General features: G+C 48.8%; 2 protein-coding genes and 1 long non-coding RNA gene across 12 annotated transcripts in view; 2 read left to right on the forward strand and 1 right to left on the reverse strand.

Annotated features, from left to right (window-relative positions):
• PNPLA7 (patatin like domain 7, lysophospholipase) overlaps positions 1-5,387 on the forward strand; it is a 100,635-nt gene extending 95,248 nt beyond the window's left edge. For 4 of the 8 annotated variants that reach the window (XM_083485507.1, XM_083485503.1, XM_083485505.1 and 1 more), the window contains 3 exons: positions 2,377-2,461; positions 2,993-3,096; positions 4,398-5,387. In XM_083485507.1, the coding sequence (XP_083341633.1) occupies positions 2,377-2,461; positions 2,993-3,096; positions 4,398-4,481 (273 nt within the window). In that variant the 3' untranslated portion in view covers positions 4,482-5,387. The remainder of the gene's footprint in view (positions 1-2,376; positions 2,462-2,992; positions 3,097-4,397) is intronic. The other 4 variants (XM_083485508.1, XM_083485504.1, XM_083485506.1 and 1 more) reach the window with 1 other exon arrangement.
• A 120-nt stretch (positions 5,388-5,507) lies between these two features.
• On the reverse strand, positions 5,508-22,800 carry LOC310698468. The gene is made up of 3 exons (XR_014521538.1): positions 22,515-22,800; positions 9,730-9,906; positions 5,508-5,964 (listed from the first exon to the last, which is right to left on the reverse strand). It is a non-coding gene; the product is annotated as an uncharacterized lncRNA (long non-coding RNA).
• Positions 21,363-23,091, forward strand: part of NSMF (NMDA receptor synaptonuclear signaling and neuronal migration factor) — a 45,481-nt gene continuing 43,752 nt past the window's right edge. For 2 of the 3 annotated variants that reach the window (XM_083485566.1, XM_083485567.1), the window contains exon 1: positions 21,364-21,610. In XM_083485566.1, the coding sequence (XP_083341692.1) occupies positions 21,540-21,610 (71 nt within the window). In that variant the 5' untranslated portion in view covers positions 21,364-21,539. Of the gene's footprint in view, positions 21,611-23,091 lie in introns of all 3 variants that reach the window. The other variant, XM_083485568.1, reaches the window with a different exon arrangement.

The following is a 23,091-nucleotide window of genomic DNA, read 5'->3' on the forward strand; positions in this document are numbered from 1 at the left end:
TGCTTTAAATGTATGGTGCATATTTGCACCATATCTCAGTGAGGCTTGAATGTCTTGTGGATTCTCCACTCTTCCACCCCGTCTCTCCATAACTGCTTCTGGGTTTAGGGAACATAATTATTTAAGTGATTGCAGCATCTCCTGTGTGCTTCCCTCTCTGCCGGTTGTGACTCATCCAGTTGCCAGGGGTCTCCTGCAAGCTCAGCCTCCTGCCACCCCTTTGACTGTTAAGAGCAGGCCCCAGACAGAGTGCCATGGAAATGAAATGGAGACCTGGAAAGTCACCCAATATACAACTAGCTACACACACCAGCAGGGAAATGGGGGCTGCCTTGCACCGGAGCTGATTCAGTGGCAGCTGGTTCCACTGGCTGTGTGTTGTAGGGCATGGCATAATTAATGCTAAAAATAAGTTCCATGCCCAATCAGATTTTTATCCCAAGAAATGCTTAATTTTATAACACATTGTTCACATTGAGCAACTTTGTAAAATTTATCTTACCTTGCATCATTTATCTTGAATAGTTAAGGGAAGGAGGGGCAAGGCCTTAGAGCCCTAGTCTCTAGGGATCTCTTTGAGCTACCCTTTGGCTTCTGAAATGGCTTATCTTCACAGCCATGAGATCTAGAAAGTTGCTCCTTTTTTATAAAGGAGATGTTAGAACCTGCTGCGCTGGGTTCTCAGGTAGATGAGAATCTGCTTTCAATCTCCCATGTCTTCTACATCAAAGAAGTAAAAATGTCGTGACTTCTTCAGAATTGCTGAATAACACAGCCCTGGATGCAGTGCATGAATGTTGACAATCCAATATAAATTTAGTGGCAACTCAAACCTAGATATGTAAAATATATTCTCCTCCCCCACACCCTTCATGCTTGTTTTCAATTTTTTTTATATGTGCAAGCGAATGCCGTTGACTGTCAGCATTCCCCGGCATCCCTCTGAGTTCTTGACAGTGAACAATGTGCCCTGGATTGGAGTGTTGAGTCACCACATTTTGAATGTCCGCTGTAATACGGAGATAACATATCTCATTAAAGGACCTGCCCTTTGTGGCAGGGGATTGATCTCACTGCCTCGTGGCTCAGTTCAATAGCTCTCAGCCAGCCAGCGGAGTGGCCTCTGTAACTATTTTTAAGATTTAGTGACTCTTGGGCTGGCAGCCTTTAATTAATGCTCCTACAACCAGATGTTCCCTTCCTCCGCTGCAGGGCATCTGATCCTGGCCCTCTGGCATTGCCATGGCTCTGTGTGGCTTGGCTCAAGCGCTCCCAGTCTCCTAGATAGGGGCAGAGGAGCAGCTTGGTCAGGAGTACAGCCTTCACCCAACCTGGTGCCCTCCAGATGTTTCAGCTTGCAACTCCTATCCCTTGTGCCTTGCACCCGAAGCATCCTAGTGAGCTCGTAGCAGATGACATTTTTCACGTATCACTTTCAGTCTCCTAGTCCCTGCACTGCCCCAGCCCTCCCTGTTAGGCTTCGTTTTCCAGCATGAGGTTGAGCATGCTATTATAGGGGGCGGGGAATATATTCGTATGAGGCCTTCCCCCAGGTGCCTCCTCTGAGGGAGGTTCAGAGGGTTTATCATCTTATTTTCATTTCTTGCCTTTATATCAAACCTTATTCTCCAAGGCACTCAGGGTGTCATCCAGCGTTCTCCGCTCTCTTCATTTAATCCCCACAACAACCCTGTGAGGTGGGTGCAGCTGAGAGGCGGTGACTGCCTCAAGGTCACCCTCGGTGAGCTTCATGACAGAGTGGGAACCCTGGTCTCCCAAGTCCTAGTCCAGCTGCACCATCACTGGCTCTCACACTGGGTTGCAACAAGGGGAAGGGCCTTTTCAGTTGTGGCTCCCCTGCCTGTAGAACACTCTCTCCAGGGAGGTCAGTGTGGCGCTATCCCAAACACCTTTTTGGCTCCAGGTGAAACCTCTTGTCTCACAAGCACTTGACACATCATAATACTTTGCTGCCTGTTGATGCTGTTGTTTTTGCTGCTGCTTTATCAGCTTCAGGCTTTCTTCGGGATATTTTTTTTGTTATTTCATTGTAATGCAGTGCTCTTTCCTTGCAATCTTATGTCATGCTTTCTGCTTTTAAAATTCTGAAAGCTGCTTGGAGGCTCTTCACGTGTGTCAAGCGACTAATAAATTGAATTAATAACAATAAAGAACGTAATGGATGAAGACACCCTTGGCGGTGGCAGCATGAACAACTGCCAGCGGGCAGAGGGCAGCTGCACTCAGGTGCACTTTGGGAGCTTCCTCTTTGGGGCATCTAGTTGGCCACTGTGCGAACAGGATGCTTGATGAGACGGGCCACTGGCCTGACCCAGAAGCCAGGCTCTTCTTAAGCATCCATCTCTTCTTTTCCAGGTAGTGACCTGTCCCACAACTTCTTTCACAGACCTGGCGGAAATTGTCTCCCGAATTGAGCCAGTCAAGGCTGTCATTGTGGATGGTGAGTTGCGGGTGGGAATCATGGCTGCACCAAAACCCAAAACTTCAGTTCCTTTCTTTGTTGTGTTTGTTGCTCAAGGATCCTCAGGAAATCTGTTCATGTTTTTAGGGGGAGGGTTGAGGCAGGTGGGCGATGCCCACCCACGTAGCCCTTGGGTTCCTGCTTTTCCTGCTGTCCCCTCCCCCACAGGTGACCCAGCCATCTTGCCGCTTGAGATGAAACAGGAATTGCCACCTCCCAGCCCACTAAACTGCACCTGACTTCCACCCCCAGCCCTTGCCAAGCTCAGTGGGAGCCAGGGTGCACCTCAAAGTGTTGCCATTCATTTGGCAGGGAAGACAAGTGGCAATGCCACACACTGGAACACCTTCCTCTTGGTGGCAGTGGAAGCAGTTGGGCAGGCAGAGGGCTGCCTCTTGTGCTTCCTTCACCTGAGGCAGGTGCTTCACCCCACATCATGGGGAAACCATATGTGCCTTCCCCCACCTCTGGGCTGAATGAGTCTCTCCCCCTTACCTGCCTTCTGTTCAGATGAGTCCGACTATCAGACGGAGTATGAGGAGGAAGTTCTCGGCAGCCACAAGGACGACTATGTCAATTTCCTGAGCAACCACACTGAAGACGACTCCGACTCCGTAAGAGCTCCCCTGGGCCCTACTGGTTTGGCCACTGTCTTCCCATAATGCAGTGGAGCCAATACAAGAGGGAGGCGGAGCTTATCTTGCCAAAAGGGGTCTTAGACATCATTACTTGACTAGAAGGCTTCCACTGGCTCCTCAGTTGCAAGGGAAAAAATACTCTGTAAACATTCAGGGGTAATCTTTATTTTATATCTTATAACATGTTCTAGGAGTGGGATTCAGAGATGGAAAGGGTAGAATTCTGTTCCTGTTATGCTGCTTTGTGACCTTTAGAGCTGTGAAGACACACTTGCTACTGTGTGAGCTATATCTAGTGAAAAACTACACACACACGCACACCGCTCTAAACCTATAAGGAGTAGAGGCAACAGTAGGGTAGCTCAGATGTGGCTGCATTTACCTTTGCAATTATGAGGACTAGAAACTAATGTGTACCTATGAGAGGTGTTCTTTTTTTACAAAAATGAAATCTGCAATTGTGGGCTGCTTGAAGTACCTTCCCAGTGACTAGAGGCTGAAGCAAGTTTTTTTGAACTTGGTAAAAGATATCTGACAGAGAAACATGATAGAGATGGTAGGTGTTATGTGTAGTATGTGGCGAGAGACAGAAGTTTTTTCCCCTTCTCCCTCTCTCCAAATAATTCTACCCTGCATCACCCACTGAACACAGGTTGATATAACAGCTAGAAAATTCAGGATGCTGACCTAGATTGGGGCCAGGGAGCTGCCTTGCGTTGAGAAATTTATTCTGTCAGGGGCAACATACCTGGGATGCTCATGGGCAGAGGCAAAAGTAGGCCACCTTTGTACCACCACCCTGCGCTTTCTCTCTCCCTCTCCCTCTCCCTCTCCCCGCCCCTCTCTGTGCTCTGCTCCCCTGTGCTGTGCTAGGAGAAAGAGGCCTCTCTTTCTCCCCACTCAGCAAAGAAACACTGCCCCTTCTCCTCCTCTGGCAAGTTGCTTGGCTCTGGCAGGGTAAGACCAAGCAATAGAGCTTTGGCAGGGAGACCACTTCCCAGGTGAGAATGTCAAATGAGCCAGGTTCAGCAGCTCCTCACTCTTGGTGGGGGGGATGTGATCCAGCAGGGTTCTGCTTTTTACAGTCTTAACGATGCCAAATTGCACACAGCACACTCCCAAGAAGCTCAAGAGGCATACAGCTCATGCTTGCTCCTCCCCCTTACATCTGAGCTTTTGGCCCTGGACGGCAGAGCCCAGAGGGGAGCCCATTGTCAGTGACCTCTGGGGCCTAACAGTGTGAGTGAAAACCTTTTGTCTTCTTTTCTTGCTCCTAGCAGGACCAAGAAGTCCGGCGCAGAAAACGTATCAGCATCATCAGCCAGGACAGCCAAGGAAGCAGTGGTACCGAGCTGAGCTGAGCTGAGCTGCTTTGGGGGGCTCCCAAGTGGCTCAGGAAATCCTTTCCCATTCATTACAAAGCCTCCTCTCTTTGCCATTACAACGCTTCCTTGTTCTGAGATGAAAGTGGTGCCTTTTTTTCTTTCTTTCTTGCCTAAACCCAGCATGGGTAGCAAGAGTGAAAGGGCTCCTGACCATGGCTAAACTCTCCCCTTCCACCATTTCTCAAATGCAGCTCTCCAGAAACCTTTCACCAGCAGCTTGGCCCAAACAGATCCCAGGGCAGCACTGAATTCCTGCAGGCTGGGCGTGTGGAGTGAACAGTGCATTTTGTATGCCTGTTTGTCCTGTGAACAAGATGGCGATAGCAGAGAGAAAGCGAGTGTGCATGTCTGTATTTTTAAAGGGTGGGTGGAGAAGTGGGTTTCAGCACTCTTAAATTATTGTTCACCCCCCCCCCCATTTAGTTCTTGAACCAGCATCTGCAATGGGAGGGAGGGCGTGTGTGAAAGGTTTTGCCAGCAATTAGTAAGAAGCCTAAATGTTAGCATGCAGAATGAGTCTGGATGTTCCTTGCTCGACTCCGACATGGTGTGAAAACAAGACCATCTGTTGGGAGCTGTGTTGCCCAGCAGTGGTTGTGGCAAGCAGTCTCGCTAAGAAGACGCCACCGATTGAGACGCCTTAACTGGTCCTGCTCTCCACAGCAGAGCAGGGAGAAGGACTTTTCTTGCCCTTCTGCCTTTCTCTGAAGCTCCGTCTGGGAGTCCTTGGCTGACTTGACACTTGCGGCATTTCCACACAGAGGGGGGCACTCCTGCCTCTGGCCATCTGGACAACCTTGTTCCATCTTAGCAATGTTGGGCTGTCTTGTTGCTCTGTGTGTTCAGATGTTTTTTTAAAAAATAAAAATCCAACAACTTGAACCTCTTTTGTGCTGTTGGCCAAATTCACTCTCTGCCCTGAGCCTCGGCTGGCAAGGCATGTTGGTGGAGAGGGGGTGTCTCTGTGGGTTAAGGTGGTATAATATATTATGGGGGTTGCTGTTAAGGGCTCTTGCACAGCTCCTGATCATTGGGCTTCCACAGGAGAACCTCCCAAAGGGCTGTGTCCCACCTTAAAGGAAATGAAGAGGAGAAGGACTTATTCCCTCTTGCCTCAGGCACCAACTTACTCTGAGCCAGCCCCTTTGTGGGTAGATATAGCTTGCCTCATTTATTCACTCCCCCACCCCATCCCGGTTCACTCCGCATCCCTATCACTATTCTGTGAGGTTGGCCAGTTCTGAGCAAGGGTGACCAGCCCCAAACTTAAACAGCAAGCATTGTAGCCAAGCAGAAATTTGAATTCTCATCTTCTCAATTTAATTCCTGTGTTCATGCTTCCACATCACACTGGCCCTCATTACTTTTGGAAACTGTGGAGCAGGGGTGGGGCTGGGGAGTTCTTGGAGCATCAGAGGGAGAAACTGTGGTCACCTGCTCTTCCAAGAGACACTGAATGCTGCTCTTACCTGCTGGTTATAAGAGTCTACGTGCCCGTGGACTGTCTTGCCAGAGTGGTGTATGCTCTGGTTGTCTCCTGCTTGGACTACTGCAATGCGCTCTATGTGGGGCTACCTTTGAAGATGACCCAGAAACTACAACTAATCCAGAATGCGGCAGCTAGACTGGTGACTGAGGGCGGCCGCCGAGACCACATAACACCGATCTTGAAAGACATACATTGGCTCCCAGTACGTTTCCAAGCACAATTCAAAGTGTTGGTGCTGACCTTTAAAGCCCTAAACGGCCTCGGTCCAGTATACCTGAAGGAGAGTCTCCACCCCCATTGTTCTGTCCGGATACTGAGGTCCAGCACCAAGGGCCTTCTGGTGGTTCCCTCACTGCAAGAAGCTAAGCTACAGGGAACCAGGCAGAGGGCCTTCTCGGTAGCGACACCAGCCCTGTGGAACGCCCTCCCATCAGATGTCAAAGAGATAAACAACTACCTGACATTTATTTATTTATTTATTTATTTATTTATTTATTTATTTTATAAAATATTTATTGCAAATTTTAATCAAAATAAAGGTTAACAAACATACATACTGCCATCACAAGAAGAAATATCAACTACCTGACATTTAGAAGACAAATGGTCAGGGAAGTTTTTAATGTGTAACATTTTTATGTATTTTTAATCTTTGTTGGAAGCCACCCAGAGTGGCTGGGGAAACCCAGCCAGATGGGCGGGGTACAAATAATAAATTACTATTACTACTAAAGATACAAATAGAAGCATGTAATATGGGCATAGCCAGGGGGTGCAGTTGCCCCTACCTATATCAAGTAAATAAATAAAAATACTTAACTAACTGGTGCCAATTGCATTGTAGATAACTGAGTTCCACACACCCAAACATAAAAACTGCCCGCCCCCAATAAATCTTGGCTATGCCCATGGCATGTAAAGAGGAACTGCAAAAGCAAATTAAGGCAAATTAACCCTGGAGAATAAAAATTCCTCTATTCCCAAAGCATGCAGTTGCCATGCTGCCCAGTGGGAAAGGGTGCTCTCTCTTTGTAGCTGACAACCTGCCTCACCTGAGCCTGAGAAAGAAGCTCCAGAGGGTGGGGAGTGAACCAAATTATGCAGTGGTGGAAATAATATCCCAGCTTCTACCTTTCTTTTCCCCTCTCCAGTTTGCTACACGGATGGCACAATCTGCCTCCACCTTTAGGTGCGCTAAACACATTAGTAAAATGCTATTTCCATACACTGCTTTGTTGGGGGCCTTCAGCATGAGAAGCTATGTCAGGCTGCAAAGTCATCTGTCTGTCACCTTTTCAAGACTGCAATACCCTGCCCTCAACACAGAAAAAGGCAACTGAAATGATCAAGGCGATGGAGCGACTCCCCGTCTCCCATGAGAAAACGTTGCAGTGTTTTGAGGCAACATGATATAAGTTTATAAAATGATGTGTGGTGTAGAAAGAGTGGAGAGAGAAAAGTTTTGGTTCCTCTCCCTTAACACTGGAACTTGTGAGCACCCAGTGAAGCTGGATGTTGGAAGATTCAGAACAGATAAAAGAAAACACCTGCCTTACTTCTTCATGCAACGTATAGTTAAAACTATGGAACGTGTTCCAGCAGGAGGCCGTGATGCCCACCAACTTTGGAGGGCTTTAAAACAAATTGGGACACCTCCATGGAGGGTAATAAGCTTGTCAGTTGCTACTAGCCATAATGGTTATGCTCTGACTCTTGGGAAGCAGTAATACTTCAGAAGATCAGTTGCTGGAAGCAGTGGCGTAGCGTGGGGGGTGCCAGGGGTGCCGGCCGCACCGGGCGCAACATCTGGGGGGGGCGCGAGTCCAGAGGGCCCAGCCGCGTCGTACCCTGCCCCCTAGCTCCCCCCGTCCTCCCTCCTCCTCCGAGATCCCTCCAAACCTCCAAACTCAGCGCGCGCGATCCACCCCCTCCGCCGAGTTTACTTCCCCTGTTCCCCAGGCTCTGCCGATCCGCGGGCGGCGACCCGAGGAAGCGGGGAAAGCGCCGTGCCTTGGGTGGAGGGGCGCAGCAAGATGCCCGCCTGCCCCCGGCCATGAGCCCGGCCCGCTCGCCTTCCCCGCCTCTCTGCCCTGCCCAGCCGGCAAGCACGGAGGGAGGGCGGAGAGGCTCGGAGCGCGCCGGTAGCCAACGACAACAACGGGGAGTAGAAGGCAGCAAGCGCCGGCAGGCGGCGGCGGCGGAGCGGGTGGCCGTAGCCTCCTGGCGCCGATGGGCGAGCAAGAGGCGGGCGAGAAGCCCGGGCCCGGCGTGCCCGGCCCCCCGGACGGGGTGGCCGGCGGAGAGCGCCCCCACGCCGGGGCCGGGCGGCGACGCCGAGGAGCCGTGCACGCTCTGAGCAGGCTGGCGCGGCGCCTCTTGCAAACTTTGCACGGCGCCCGGCAGCAGCAGCAGCAGCAGAAGGCGCTGAGCCCGAGGACGACGAGGGCGGCTTCAAGCGCCCGCCCGGGCCCGAGCGCGAGAGAGGCCAAGCCAGCGGAGAAAATTTGGAGAAAATTCTCAGAGTGGAATGTGAAACAAAAATGTCTCAACACTGAACCTTAAAATGTGGCATGCGGTGGTATAAGGAAGGGGCTAGATTCAGCCCCTGATTCAGCCCCTGAAGATGATGACATACTCTCACCTTCAGACTTACGGTATTTCCAAATTAATCATACTGAAGTTCATTTAAAATTCCTGTTTTATGTTGGATGCAAAAAAGGTTTGGGTAAGGAGAATGGTGGTGGAAAGACGATGTGCTGGGCAATGTTGGGTGGTGGGTTTGAGCCCCACATTGGGCAAAATATTCCTGCATTGCAAGGCTTTAAACTAGCTGACCCTCACGGTCCTTTCCAATTCTACAATTCTGTGGTTCTGTGGAAAAATGCTGGGGCAGCCACGTCCTCACTCAATGATGGCAGCATCAAGACAGTTGCTTACTTATGGTACATCTTGAATGTGCCATCATAGCTCTAACGCCACAAAAAACCCAAAACCCCCCAGTAAGGCTCACTTTTGTGGTGCCTTAAATGCAACTTGGTGGCGCCTCAAATGCATCACTGTGGTGTCTGTTCACACACACGTATCAATGGGCCTTCTCAGTGGTGTCTCCACACAGTGGCGTAGCGTGGGGGGTGCAGGGGGGGGGCGGCCGCACCGGGCGCAACATCTGGGGGGGGGTACGCTCGCACTCGCAGCTCTCTGCCCCTACCTAAATCCACGGGTTAGGGGGCGCAAATTACTTGCCTTGCCCCGGGTGCTGACAACCCACGCTACGCCACTGGCTGGAAGCCACAGGAGGAGATAGTTGCTCTTCTTTCATGTCCATTGTGGGCTTCCCATTGTTGCATCTGGCTGGCTCCTGTGAGAACAGGATGCTGCACTAGATGGACCACTGGCCTGATCCAGCAGAGCTCTTCTTATGTTCTTGTCATTGGCTCTGACTCCTGCTCTTCAGGCTCCCTGCCTTCTGTGCTACCAGACTCAAGGTGCACCGGTCACTACTGCAGCCATCCCTACGTGGCACCAGCCAGCTTGACTTAGGGGAAGGTTCTGTTCTGCCCTCTGATGCATTTAATCGGGACGTGAGTGAAATCTATCCATATTCAGAGACTGTGCCAGTGTCCCAACTCATCCATCTGTTTCTTTAGGGTGGGAAGAAATGTCACATTTGAATTCCATCTCCCCATTGCCTACACACTGATAATCTCTGAAGTACCATATTCTTTGTGAAAACACACACATACTCACATACACAATGTTCCCCTGCTGTTCAGCATTTGAAGACTTCCGGTTTCGTCAAGCTGCACCATAGAAGCGTTTCATCCCACGCAAGACACCACACAACCTTGCTATGCTGCCTATGAGCATGTAACATGATGCACCTGTAAGCATATCTTCATGAGGACCAGAAACCTGTTTAAATTTAAATACACATGCACATAAACACATTTCAGAAAACTGATCTCTTCCTCCATCCACCATTGCCTTATATAGTCTAAAGCCGGGGTAGACCAAGGTGGTGCCCTCTATATGTTGCTGGACTGTAGTTCTCATCATCCTTCATGCCAGCTGGGACTGTTGAGATCTGTAGTCCAGCAACACCTGGGGGGCACCCCTCCCCTAAACTAATAAATTCACTGCAGGTGTGGGGAGCCTGTGGCCTTCCAGATGTTGCTGAACTACAATGCCCATCATCGTGGGCCATTGGTCATGCTTGCCTGTGGCTTATGGGAGTTGTGGTTCAGCAACATCTGGAGGCAGCTCTTCATTTTAACATATTTGGCTTTCCTCTTCTACCATTTCTAATAATCAAAGATGTCAACATGAGAGATTCCTGGTGGTTGTTTTTTAAAAAACAAACAAACACACATTCCAGTTTGTTGGTATCTTTTTGTTGCCTCCAGCACTCTGCAATTAATAATTTTGCTGCAGTCATTACATTTTAAAATGATTCCCACGTCCTCTTGTCTTAATATATCCTCAAGGAGATCCATCAAAACAATGTTGACATCCAGTGCCCATTATCCTTTTAATTTCATTGGGAGGTTTATTAATGTTGCTGGCAATGAAAAGCCAGCTATGTCAGGGCTCAGTGACCTCTTTCCTTGTCTTTCAAGCTGATTGAACCCAATATGAGCAGCCAAAGCAGGGGTGGGGAACCTTATCCATCCCGAGGGGCCACATTCCCTTCTGGGGGCCGCATGCCAGGGGTGGGTGGGACTAGAGGCAAAAGTGGGCAGAGCAACAAATACAGATTTTACTTTGTACAATAGGCTGCTTTAACAAACACACACACACACACACACACACACACACACACACAAAAGACCTCTGTCCTGGCAAATGAAGGACAAGTCCCAGCCAGGCCGGAAACACTAAAGGAAAGTGCGAAGCAAGACTGGTGAGAGGTGTGGTCTGGGGAGGGGCCTGAGAACCAGACAGAGAGACCCGAAGGGCTGCATTTGGCTTCTAGGCCTGAGGTATTCCCCATCCCTGTGACCACAGCAGGACGCCTCTTTAAATTTTTAAGAAAATAAAATGGAATTTGCTAATCCTGAGCTGATCACTTTCTCTGCAGGGGCTTCTATTAGGGAAGAAAGGGGCAATACCATCTAATTGCAAATCAATTTGTTGTTGTTCTGTTGTTAGGCAGAAGCAGGTGGAACAAAGAATGCGAAGTTTCCCTTTTGTACAGTAGGCTAGTTTCTACAGACACGCACATGTCTCTGTCCTTTGTCCAGGCAGCGAGAAGCATTATCAGAGCTCAGGGACAAATTCCAGGTATGCGAAACCTCTCAGTGCATGGCAAGGCTTATAACCACTGTGATATGGCGACAATTTTGAAGAAAACATAACTTTGCTTATCTGTCACGACCACCGTTTGCAAACGGTTTCTCTTACCCTCCTCCTCCTCTTCCTCCTCCCCTCCACCCTCTCATCCTCTGAAGGACTGAGATCAAGTTAATTGCTCCGTTGGCCGTTCTCCCCTGGAGAGCCGAAGCGGAGCTTGAAAACCGGGAAAGTGAAAAGAAATATAAGGAACGCCAGACAGGAGGAGGGGCTGGTACTCTTCCAGGCCATCCTGCCAATTTTAGAGGGCGAGAGATGTTTACGTTCTTGTCCAGAAGAGGCATAAAACAGTAGGGTTGCCAACTGACCAGAAAAACCATGTGGTTCGTTCGAGGTGCTCTGCCTCCGACACCAGCTCAATGGGCAAAAAAGTCAGTGCCCGGAGCCTGGAGCTCCAACATTTGGTTTGAGGTTCAAGCTCTATCACGTAGGACTTGTGTGGGCACATTACTGTCTGCCAGACCTTGGTCCCCAATCTGCAAAATGGGTGTATAATGGAGTCCTGTTTCGTGTGGGCTGAGAAGAACAGAGACTCCCGCCTGCGATAAATTGGGCGAGCAAGGTTCCTTTGGTTTTTAAAAACAAAGACTTCAAAGCTTGTGCAAAGGGCAGAAATTCATTAGGGAAAGCTTTTGCAGATAGAAGCCTTTGCCCTTTGAATTTCTGCCGAACATGCCATGGTAAAGTTAAAGGCACAGGGACCTTTGTGAAAATGATGGCAGCAATTAGAGCCTACCTTTCATTATCCTAGCATAGAAGATCAAAATGGCTTTGAGTGGAGAACGGGATGTCCAGGTGGCAGAATTCACAAGGTTCTGTCCACGAGGCTGTCACATTCTACCTGTTCTGCCTTGGCCCCGCCCTCTGGCCCCACCCACCCGATTTTTGGCAACCCGACCTTGTGAGACCACTCGCTCCCCTTGACCCATCTCTCTGTATCATCGCTGTTCTCTTCCCCCAACGCCGAAACAACCCAGAAAATCACAACATGCAGAGTAAACAGACGCACATTTCCCTGATTGGCATAATTCCCTCCCAATTATGATATTTGGGTGTCTGCTAATGAGCGGGTTTGGAGCACAGCCGCGTCTCAGCCCTTGATTGATCGATCGTGCCGCCTCGCTGGGAACGAGAGAGGGGGGGGTCGTCTTGGGGGAACATCTGCTCAGGGGGCGTGAAGCCTGATCAGCGGGCGGGGATCTATTTGTCTGAAAACTTCGGCTGTGACTGGCAGGTAGCAATGCGGATGCTCTGGTGGTTGTCGTCGTCCCGAATAAGCGATTCAAAGAAACAAAAGTCCCCCTTGCAGCCACTTTGCTGAAGTTTAATTGGGCCGAATCTGGTCCATAGGATCCAACTCCTTGGGGCCGAAGGGGCCTCGCCGGGACCCCCCAAAGTTGATGAGCATTGCGTTCAAATTACCTCACCTCACCTCCCCCTTTATTCAAGGCACCCCTGATCTGGTCAGTGCTGAAGGCAGCCTGAAAAGGTCCATGCAATGCCATATCGTATTATCAGGTTGGCACAGGTTTCCTCAGGCAGCTCCCTTCTTCTGTTGGTGGGGTCCTGGCTAGGCCAGGTGCCAGCGGTCAGCTAGGTCAGACACTGGCTGAGAGTCCAAGGGCTTGGAAGCCCCACCACCACCAGCCCTGGCTAGCCACACCACCGTTCACTGACCTCTGTGCCACCATAGATCAGACCACCAGTCCGCTTAGCACAGTCTAATTTATTTGTTGTTGGAAGATTCAGGACAGATAAAATGAAGTAGTAGTAATAGTAGTAGTAGTAGTAGTAGTAGTAACAACAACAACAACAACAACAACAACAACAACAACAACAACAACAATAATAATAAATTATTATTTATACCCTGCCCATGTTGCTGAGTTTCCCCAGCCACTCTGGACAGCTTCCAATCAAGTGCTAAAAACAATACAGCATTAAATATTAAAAACTTCCCTAAACAGGGCTGCCTTCAGATGTCTCTTAAAGAGAAGATAGATGCTTATTTCCTTCACATCTGAAGGGAGGGCGTTCCACAGGGTGGGTGCCACTACCAAGAAGGCCCTCTGCCTGGTTCCCTGTAACCTCACTTCTCGCAATGAGGGAACTGCCAGAAGGCCCTTGGCACGGAATCTCACACAGTGCATAGTGAAACCGCATTGGTGGCGGTAATGGACCACCAACGTGGATGGCTTTAAAAGAGGATTACTGTAGACCAGTTTTTGGAGAAGAGGGCTGTTGATGGCTACTAGCCATGATGGCGAAGCTCTCCCTCCACAGTCCTGGGCAGCAGTGCTTCTGAATGCCAGCTGCTGGAGACTGCAGGAGAGTAGACTGCTCTTGTGCTCAGGTCCTGCTTGCTGGTTTCCCGTAAGGAGCATCTGGCTGGCCACTGTGAGAACAGGATGCTAGATGGGCCATTGGCCTCACCCAGCAGGCTCTCCTTATGTTATTATTTTCTATTCTGACCGGTACTCTGTCACCAAGACTAGGCTTGCCATACAGAAACAGAGAGAGAGAGAGAGAGAGAGAGAGAGAGAGAGAGAGAGAGAGAGAGAGAGAGAGAGATAGCAAATACTTTTGTAAACCAAGAAAATCTTTAATAAAAATACATTTTTAAAAAATAAGCTAGCTTTGGCATTTGTTACAAGACTAGAAGCTTTATTGCTAGGCATTGCAGGTCAAAAAAAGTGGGGAAAAAACTATTTATGCTAGAACAGCGGCTTTCCAAAAATGGAAAGAGGACAAGATACCAACAAAAGAAGAATGGCAAGTAAAACTAATGGAATATGCTGAAAAGGCAAAGCTCACTGGAAAACTTAGAGACAAGGACAACAGAGACTTTTAAAAAAGACTGGGAACCATTTATGATGTACTTACAGAAACTGTGACAGGGACGCGGGTGGCGCTGTGGGTAAAACCTCAGCGCCTAGGACTTGCCGATTGCATGGTCGGCGGTTCAAATCCCCGCGGCGGGGTGTGTGCCTGTCGTTCGGTCCCAGTGCCTGCCAACCTAGCAGTTCAAAAGCACCCCCGTGTGCAAGTAGATAAATAGGGACCGCTTACCAGCGGGAAAGTAAACGGCATTCCGTGTGCTGCGCTGGATCGCCAGATGCAGCTTGTCATGCTGGCCACGTGACCCGGAAGTGTCTGCGGACAGCGCTGGCTCCCGGCCTATAGAGTGAGATGAGCGCACAACTCTAGAGTCTGTCAAGACTGGCCCGTACGGGCAGGGGTACCTTTACCTTTACCTACAGAAACTGTAAAGAAGTGGACTCACTAGCAGGGTTTGACTAAGCACTTACAATTCAGCAAACAAGCATAAAAATTAAGAGGCAATAAGTGGGAAAATAATCAAACGTAAGATGTAATTCTGGAAAATATGGTATAAAAATGACAATAATGCAATAACATTTAGCTAAAAGAATACAAAGTTAAGGCAGAACAAAACAAACAGGAGAAACTGATATTTAAAGAACCAGAAGAGGAAGTTGAGGGAAGTCAGGGGAGGAGTGGGGGGGGGAGAGATTGGGACTTGTATATGTCCCCCCCCCCCGTGATAATGATGATTGTGTTGAAGTCAAAATGTAAAACTTAATAAAAATTATATAATAATTTATAATTATATTATAATTATCTAATAAAAATAAAAAAACCAGCTTTGGGTTAGGTTCCCCCCCCAAAAAAAACCAATTTGGGGTTGTTCCCCCCAAAAAGCTATGGGTTCACCATGTTTAAACAATAATTTATTTAAAGTTTATATATAGGGACACGGGTGGTGCTGTGGACTTGCTAGGCAAGAGCCTAGGACTTGCTGATCAGAAGATTGGCGGTTCGAATCCCTGTGATGGGGTGAGCTCCCGTTGCTTGCCAACCTAGGTCCCTGCTCCTGCCAACCCAGCAGTTCAAAAGCATGTCAAAGTGCAAGTAGATAAATAGGTACTGCTCTGCTGGGAAGGTAAACGGCGTTTCCGTGCGCTGCTCTGGTTTGCCAGAAGTGGCTTAGTCATGCTGGCCACATGACCCGGAAGCTGTACGCTGGCTCCCTCGGCCAATAAAGCGAGATGAGCAACCCTAGAGTCGGTCACGACTGGACCTAATGGTCAGGGGTCCCTTTACCTTTATATATGTGTGTATATATATATATATATATATATATATATATATATATATATATAGGTTTTGGTGTCTTCGGGTGTCTTCCCGTGTAAGAGTTGGGGTGTCTAGGCGACGTTTCGACGAGGTCTCACTCGTCATCTTCAGGCTGGTGCTTTCGGCTTCTTGTTACTGGAACAGAGCAGGATCTCAGTGTTTGAGTTCCTATAAATACTGTTGAGGGGGTGTGGTGTATAGCCTCCAACGTTCTGGGCAGAGAGGAAGTTCCCAGGTTAGTGTGCCTTTTCTTCTTTTGTTCCTTAATTACTTGAGGGATATCTTGAGTGATTTCTTGAGTGATATTCTGAGTACCACTTAGGTGGGTCATTAAGTGTGGATTAGTTGCTAAAGCTTTCGTGTCTTGACCTCTTGAGCTTGTGAAGAGTTTTTCTGAGAAGATGGCTGTACTGCACTTAGTTGTGCTCTGGCTTGGCTTCGTGTATAGGGGCGAGCTGTGGTTTTGTGCCCTGTGCCAGCCAGATCTGTGTAGGGATTGCAGGGGGGTGCAGCATCCGGAGGTGCTACTATGGTTTGGCTACTGGATGGTGTCTGTAATTTATCTGTGGAGAGGGTCTGGGTTTGGGTCTGGTGTGGTTGATTGGTGATGGCGTTCTGTGTGCCTCTGGTTCTGGTGTCGGTTTTTGTGGGGAGGGCTAATTTCCAGATGTCTGGCAGGCGGGACGTGTCATCACGCTTGTTCATGTTGTGAGGGTGTTTCTCTATCTCGATGGCTTCCATGATTATTCTCTTGTGGTGATGTTCCATGTTAAAGAGCAATTTGGAATCTGCAAAACTAATTTCGTGTCCTGTTTCTTTCATGTGTTGGAAAAGAGAGGAAGTTTTTTCTTCTTTTTTGACGGCATTCTTGTGTTCTGCGATACGTGCATTTATTCGTCTGTTTGTTTGTCCAATGTACGTGGCTGGGCAGACTTTGCAGGGTATTTCATAGACCCCTTGGTTTTCCAACTGGATTTTATCTTTGGGGTTTCTGAGGATATTGGCTATTTTTTGGTTGGTGCAAAAGGCTGTTTTGACAAATAAACTCCGTAGCCAAGACTCTCATCTCCAGAACCAAACGCCTGACTGACAAAGACCACTTGACAACTGAGTTACAGAATCTCTCAAATGTGTTAATCGCCAATGGATACCAGCAAAACAGGGTTACGAAGCTAATCCAAAAAGAAACACCCCCCAAAAACCAAGACACAGAAGAAAACAATGGCATGGCCCTCCTTCCTTATATCAAGGGCACTACAGATAAAATTAGCAAAATCCTCCATAAACACAATATCAAAACAGCCTTTTGCACCAACCAAAAAATAGCCAATATCCTCAGAAACCCCAAAGATAAAATCCAGTTGGAAAACCAAGGGGTCTATGAAATACCCTGCAAAGTCTGCCCAGCCACGTACATTGGACAAACAAACAGACGAATAAATGCACGTATCGCAGAACACAAGAATGCCGTCAAAAAAGAAGAAAAAACTTCCTCTCTTTTCCAACACATGAAAGAAACAGGACACGAAATTAATTTTGCAGATTCCAAATTGCTCTTTAACATGGAACATCACCACAAGAGAATAATCATGGAAGCCATCGAGATAGAGAAACACCCTCACAACATGAACAAGCGTGATGACACGTCCCGCCTGCCAGACATCTGGAAATTAGCCCTCCCCACAAAAACCGACACCAGAACCAGAGGCACACAGAACGCCATCACCAATCAACCACACCAGACCCAAACCCAGACCCTCTCCACAGATAAATTACAGACACCATCCAGTAGCCAAACCATAGTGGCACCTCCGGATGCTGCACCCCCCTGCAATCCCTACACAGATCTGGCTGGCACAGGGCACAAAACCACAGCTCGCCCCTATACACGAAGCCAAGCCAGAGCACAACTAAGTGCAGTACAGCCATCTTCTCAGAAAAACTCTTCACAAGCTCAAGAGGTCAAGACACGAAAGCTTTAGCAACTAATCCACACTTAATGACCCACCTAAGTGGTACTCAGAATATCACTCAAGAAATCACTCAAGATATCCCTCAAGTAATTAAGGAACAAAAGAAGAAAAGGCACACTAACCTGGGAACTTCCTCTCTGCCCAGAACGTTGGAGGCTATACACCACACCCCCTCAACAGTATTTATAGGAACTCAAACACTGAGATCCTGCTCTGTTCCAGTAACAAGAAGCCGAAAGCACCAGCCTGAAGATGACGAGTGAGACCTCGTCGAAACGTCGCCTAGACACCCCAACTCTTACACGGGAAGACACCCGAAGACACCAAAACCTACATTCCTGTACCCGTGAAAATCTACGAAAGCATATATATATATATATATATATATATATATATATATAGTCTGAATGTATGTCAAAAGATTAATTAAAAATGTGGTATCAGACTGGGAAATTTTTATAGAAATATATTCTTATTTTTCATTTTATGTGCAATTGCTGAACTAGATATAATTTGTAATATGAGGACAATACTGCATCAAGGTTGCGGACAGGACTGAGCCCCTCAGCACGTAACACCTCAGCTCAGAGGCCTGCACTGGTTGCTGATTTGCTACTGGGCCAAGTTCAAGGTGTTACTATTAGAATATAAAGCCCTTAACAACCTGGGACTAGTTAGCCGGAGAGGTTGCCTTTCCCCACATGTGCCCACTCAACTGCTTTGACCCACATGTGCCCACTCAACTGCTTTGACCTGCAGAATTGGCCCTACTACGGGTGCCGCCACATAATAACTGTTCCACATTTGTAAGAAATCGATAGGTGGCAGCACCTATTGACAATCAGGCAGGTGCCTCACTGTTACTCGTTTTGGAGCCTGCATAAAACGTTATTGCTTAGACAAGCCTACCCAGATATGTAGAATGTTTTAATTTTTGTTTAGCTTATCACTGATTTTAATTATTATTTGACTGTTTTAAACTGCTTTTTTAAAAAATGTTTTTACAGATAGTCTCTCTTTTCATAAACTCTTTAAGGGTTTGTTTGTTATTGACAATCAAGCAGTATGAAATAAATAATATGATTAGTAAATAACATGAATTAACTTTAAAAATATTTTATCTATTTCTGCATCTATCTATATACAGTATTAGCAAGTGCCCTTCCTGTTAGAACCTAAAAATAAAATATTTTTTTGATCCATTAATGGAGCTCTTAGTTTTTCTGTGCAACAACTCAGAAACCAATTGTTTTATGTTTGTTTGTTGGGAAACTAAAATATCCTGCACTGATCATTCTGTATGAAAGCAAAGGCAGGTGTGTTTGGTTTTCTTTGGGGCTCTCCCTCTTTGCACAAAGGGGAGGATCCAAATCACATCTCCTCTGGCTGTCTTGGACACTTCCCATGGGATCTTTTGTTTAGCTCTGATGTGCACCCGAGATGTTTTAGCTGGGAAAATGTGAAGACTGTGAAAATGTGGCATGCAAAAGGGACAACTGTGTGTGCTGCACACAATTGATTGGGTGATGTGCTGCTGCTCCCTTGATTCATCAACCTATTGGCCTGCTTAGAGATATGTTGATTTCTATTTATGACAGTGATCATAGAATTGTAGAGTTGGAAGGGATATCAAGGGTTCTCTAGTCCAACCCCCTGCAATGCAGGGATCTCAAGTAAAGCCTCTACAACAGATGGCCATCCAACCTCTGCTTAAAAACCTCCAAGGTCCATTCCACTGCTAAACAACTCTTACTGCCAGAAAGTTCTTCCTGATGTTTAGTCGAAATCTTATTTGTTGAAACTTAAAGCCATTGGTTTGAGTCCTACTCTCCCGAGCAGGAGAAGACAAGCTTGCTCCATCTCCCCTGGGACAGCTCTTGAGGTATATTCGAAGATGGCTATCACATCTCTTTCCCAGGCTAAACATACCGAACTCCCCCAACCTTTCTTCTCAAGGTGTGGTTTCCAGACCCTTGGGCATCTTGGCTGTTCTCCTCTGCACATGTTCCAGCTTATCTAGTTGCAAGTTTGGGGAAGGAGTGGACAGGAGCCAAAAGTTCATGGGGTCAAGATTACCGTGGAAGAAGAGTCTGTCATGGTGGGCACAGGGAGATTACAGATAAACAGCCCACAATGAGTGAAACAGGGAGCTCTTATCCCTCCAGACTGTGCCCCTTGGGACTAGTTGGGTGGAAGGCAGATAAAGTGGTGACACTGAGACTGAGGAGGAAGAAGAAGGAGAAAGCCAGGGCTATCTACCTGGACCGGTTTAACGTAAGAAGGCAGGTGGGTGGGAGCTGGCTGAGAACATTCTGAGGTTGGTGGGGCAGTGCCTAACCTCATCAGCTTTGAGCAAATCAGGACAAGCGCTCCACAGCGCCAAATTACCTGCAACTGGGGTGTGGTGGTGGATATGGGTGAGCATATGGCTTTGAGACAAATAAGACTCTCTGGAGGAGAAGTGTGTGTGTTTGAATAAGAGAGCAGGCTGCTTCGTTCTGTGAGGAAACGCAGCACATGAGAAGCTGATCAGAGGGTGAATAATTTATTTTTGCGTGAGAATACAGTGGAGAGACCTGACCCTCACACTCTTCTATTTCTATCCAGTGGTTTAATCCTTTTACAGAGGTCATGAAACTGTACTGGGGCTGCTGCACTTCAGGCTGTGAATGGGGGCTCTCATGAGGGATACATCCACGTCTCCAAATACAAGCGCTCCCTGCACATAGAAAAGCAGCAGAATGCAGCACTGTACAGTTAAAGAGACTTGCTAATCTGCACTAACAGCCATACTTCACATTTTCATATAATGTTTTGAGAGTATTCAAACCACATACTTGGTGATGCAACCAATAAGATTATAAGCAAGTCTTTGTATGTGCAATCCATTGAGGGGGGTTGTCTATGTTACTGTGGTAAGAGAATTCTTTGTCCCCCATAAATCCTACAAATTGGATGACTTTGCAGAATGTCAATGCTTTCTCTTAATTGCATAACTTAGACTGGTTTTGCTAGCATAATTGGGAAGGGAGAAGGAGCCAGGAGTCTTATTCAGCCATATTGCTTTCAGATATATATTTGCAGCCTTAAGGACTGGAACTTTGTCCCTGGTTTTGAAAAAAGCTGAGATTTTTCAGGCTGAAGAAGTAGTCCCCTATCCTGTGACTTTTTTCTCCCGCAGCGGTGAAGAACCAAGGCTTTATCCCACCCCCGTGTGTATGATTTGTGGTAGCCCACAGTTTAATGAAGTGGAGCAGAGAGTGTCAAAGCCAGTTTCTGTTGCTGGCAGTGCTGAAGAAAGAACTGAAAGAATGACTCTTTGCATGTTCACAGGGGTACTCTTCCCTGTATAAAGACTTTTCGTGCAGCCTAGGGTGATGAGCCTAGGACCTTCTGCATGCAAAGCAGATGTTCCACCACTGAGCTACGATGCTAGTTCAGTGCTTGGATGTAGTCAGTGAGGGCGCCTATCTAAGAGACGGCATTGTCCTTTGCACAGGACCAAAGTCGGTCTAGCTTTATTTAATTCAAGCATGCATCTCCTCAGGGGCACCGCGACTGCCTTGCCGCCAACGCACCCAGCCGGCTCGGAGCTTCCGCGTTGAGCCAGGATCCTCGGATCCCAATATCACTCGGCCGCCTCCTGTCAAGGTGGTGCCAGGGCACTCTGCACAACCTCAGAAACACTCCACCGATCCCACTGCCGGCGCTTTCCCTCCCTGCTCCAGAGCCTCCCCAAATATAGGCATGGCAGAGCCTGGGCTTCCTGCACCCCGCCCCGCCAGGTCTCTCCTGTGGCGCCCGAGCCGCAGTCAATGAGCAGCCGCGATGCGCGCCGAGGGGCGGCTAGTCGTGGCGGCGGCTCCTCCTCCGGCTCCTCCTCCTCCAGCGACACTCGCAGGGGTCTGCCTGGGAGGAGGCGGACTCCGCTCGGCCCGCCGAGGCAGCAGCAGCAGCCGAGATCGCAGCCTATCCCCAGAGTTGGGGGTGGGGGTCGGCATGGGCGGTGGTGGCAGCGGCAGTGGCGGATCCGCGCGGCGGTGGCGGCGATGAGCTTCGAGGAGGACGATGGGCACGGCCGTCTCCAAACGCCGCTCGCTCCGCAACGAGGCCGTGGCGTCGGTGGCGGCCAAAGTCAGGTGAATCCGAGCTCGGGTTCTTATTTGGGGAAAGGAGGGGGCGAGATCGGGATGCAAAGCGAAGGAGCAAGCTAGCCCTAAAGAAAGAAACCTAGCGGGGCGCTCTGAGGCCGTGCGTAAAAAGGCGGCGCGTAAAAGAAGAGCTGCGGGCGCAATGATGGTGATGGTCGAGGGATGGGGGGGGGGACGAGGGGGTCATCTCTTTCTCTCCGACCCTCGTTACTCTAGCGAGAGATTGAATCCTGCACAGGGTGGAGTTGGGGTCGTGGGTGCAAAAAGCAAGGAGTGTGCAAAAGAGTGAGCGTGGAGGAATTTGATACAGTCTCCGCGTCGTGCATGGATGAACATTTATGGCAAGGGAGGTTTGGGGTGAAGGGGCAAAAAGAAACACACCGGGCGCGTGTCTGTGCAAGTACCAAGAGACCAGGTTGGAAGGGGCGCGCGCCTGGGATCGTGCAAGGGCTGGGAAAGAAGAGCGAGCGTGCAAGGGAGACGTGCGTGTTTCCAGAGGAGCACGTCGGTGTCTTGTTCCGCGCTCGGAGGAGCTCGCCCGCCTCTGATTGACGTCAGAGGCTGGGGAGGGGGAGGGTGCACAGTGGGAAGGGGTCTGCCACAAACCCGGATTCTGTATTTCCTTTCTGACTGCTGGATCGGGGCTTTGGAGTATGCTGGATCGGAACGCTGCGCTCCTTCGATGCTCCTACCCATCGCTGTACGGATTTTGTCAGAAAGCGGCAGGCCTGGTGTTCTGTGCCCTGCTACACCTAGGGGAGAGGGGTCTGGAACATTTCAGCTGTTCTCTCCAACAAAACTCCCCACCACCACCAAATTGTGTGGTCTGAGATGAAGTAAAAACATCACCATGTGCCAAGTTTTCACACAGAGAGAAACACACATACTGTACCTCTAGCACTTTTCCTTCCGGCAGTGCAGACAGCCTATCCCTGGTGTGCTGCATCTTCTCAGCCTGCCAAAAGTGTCTGCTGTTGAGCGTGGAGGGTAGGAGGACAGCGCTGCTGCTGCTGCTGAACCCCCGCCTTTAGTCTCCCACCATGCCAGTGAGCCAGAAGTGCTAACTCTGTATTTTTAGTCCGGCTGGCGCTGGGTTGAAATAGCAGATGACGTGAGGTGCGAAGTGTTTTGGCATGCTGCCCAGCCGTGGACCACTTTTTCTTTTTCTTTTGGCAAAGGCTCAAAGAGCCCACGGCTGCCCTGGTGAACTTCCAAGCTCTGGGAATGCAGCAATGATGTTGTGGGGGGACGGGGGGGGGGACGGGACCGGCAAGCTGCCTGCCTGCGCAGTGGTGACTTTGCCTCCGCAGCTGTTTAACTTCTTAGCCTTGGAAGATGCTCTCTGCTTGTCTTGGACGATCTCTCTCTGGTAGCCGCGTGCTGACCAAGAAAAGTGAGCCTTTGGGGAGGGGCCTCGTCACTGTGTTGTGTTTTGCACCTAACGTGCTCCTGTTCCTTAGCGCCAGATG

This window comes from Podarcis liolepis (assembly GCF_965112155.1).
Source record: "Podarcis liolepis genome assembly, chromosome: Z".
Taxonomy (NCBI): domain Eukaryota; kingdom Metazoa; phylum Chordata; class Lepidosauria; order Squamata; family Lacertidae; genus Podarcis; species Podarcis liolepis.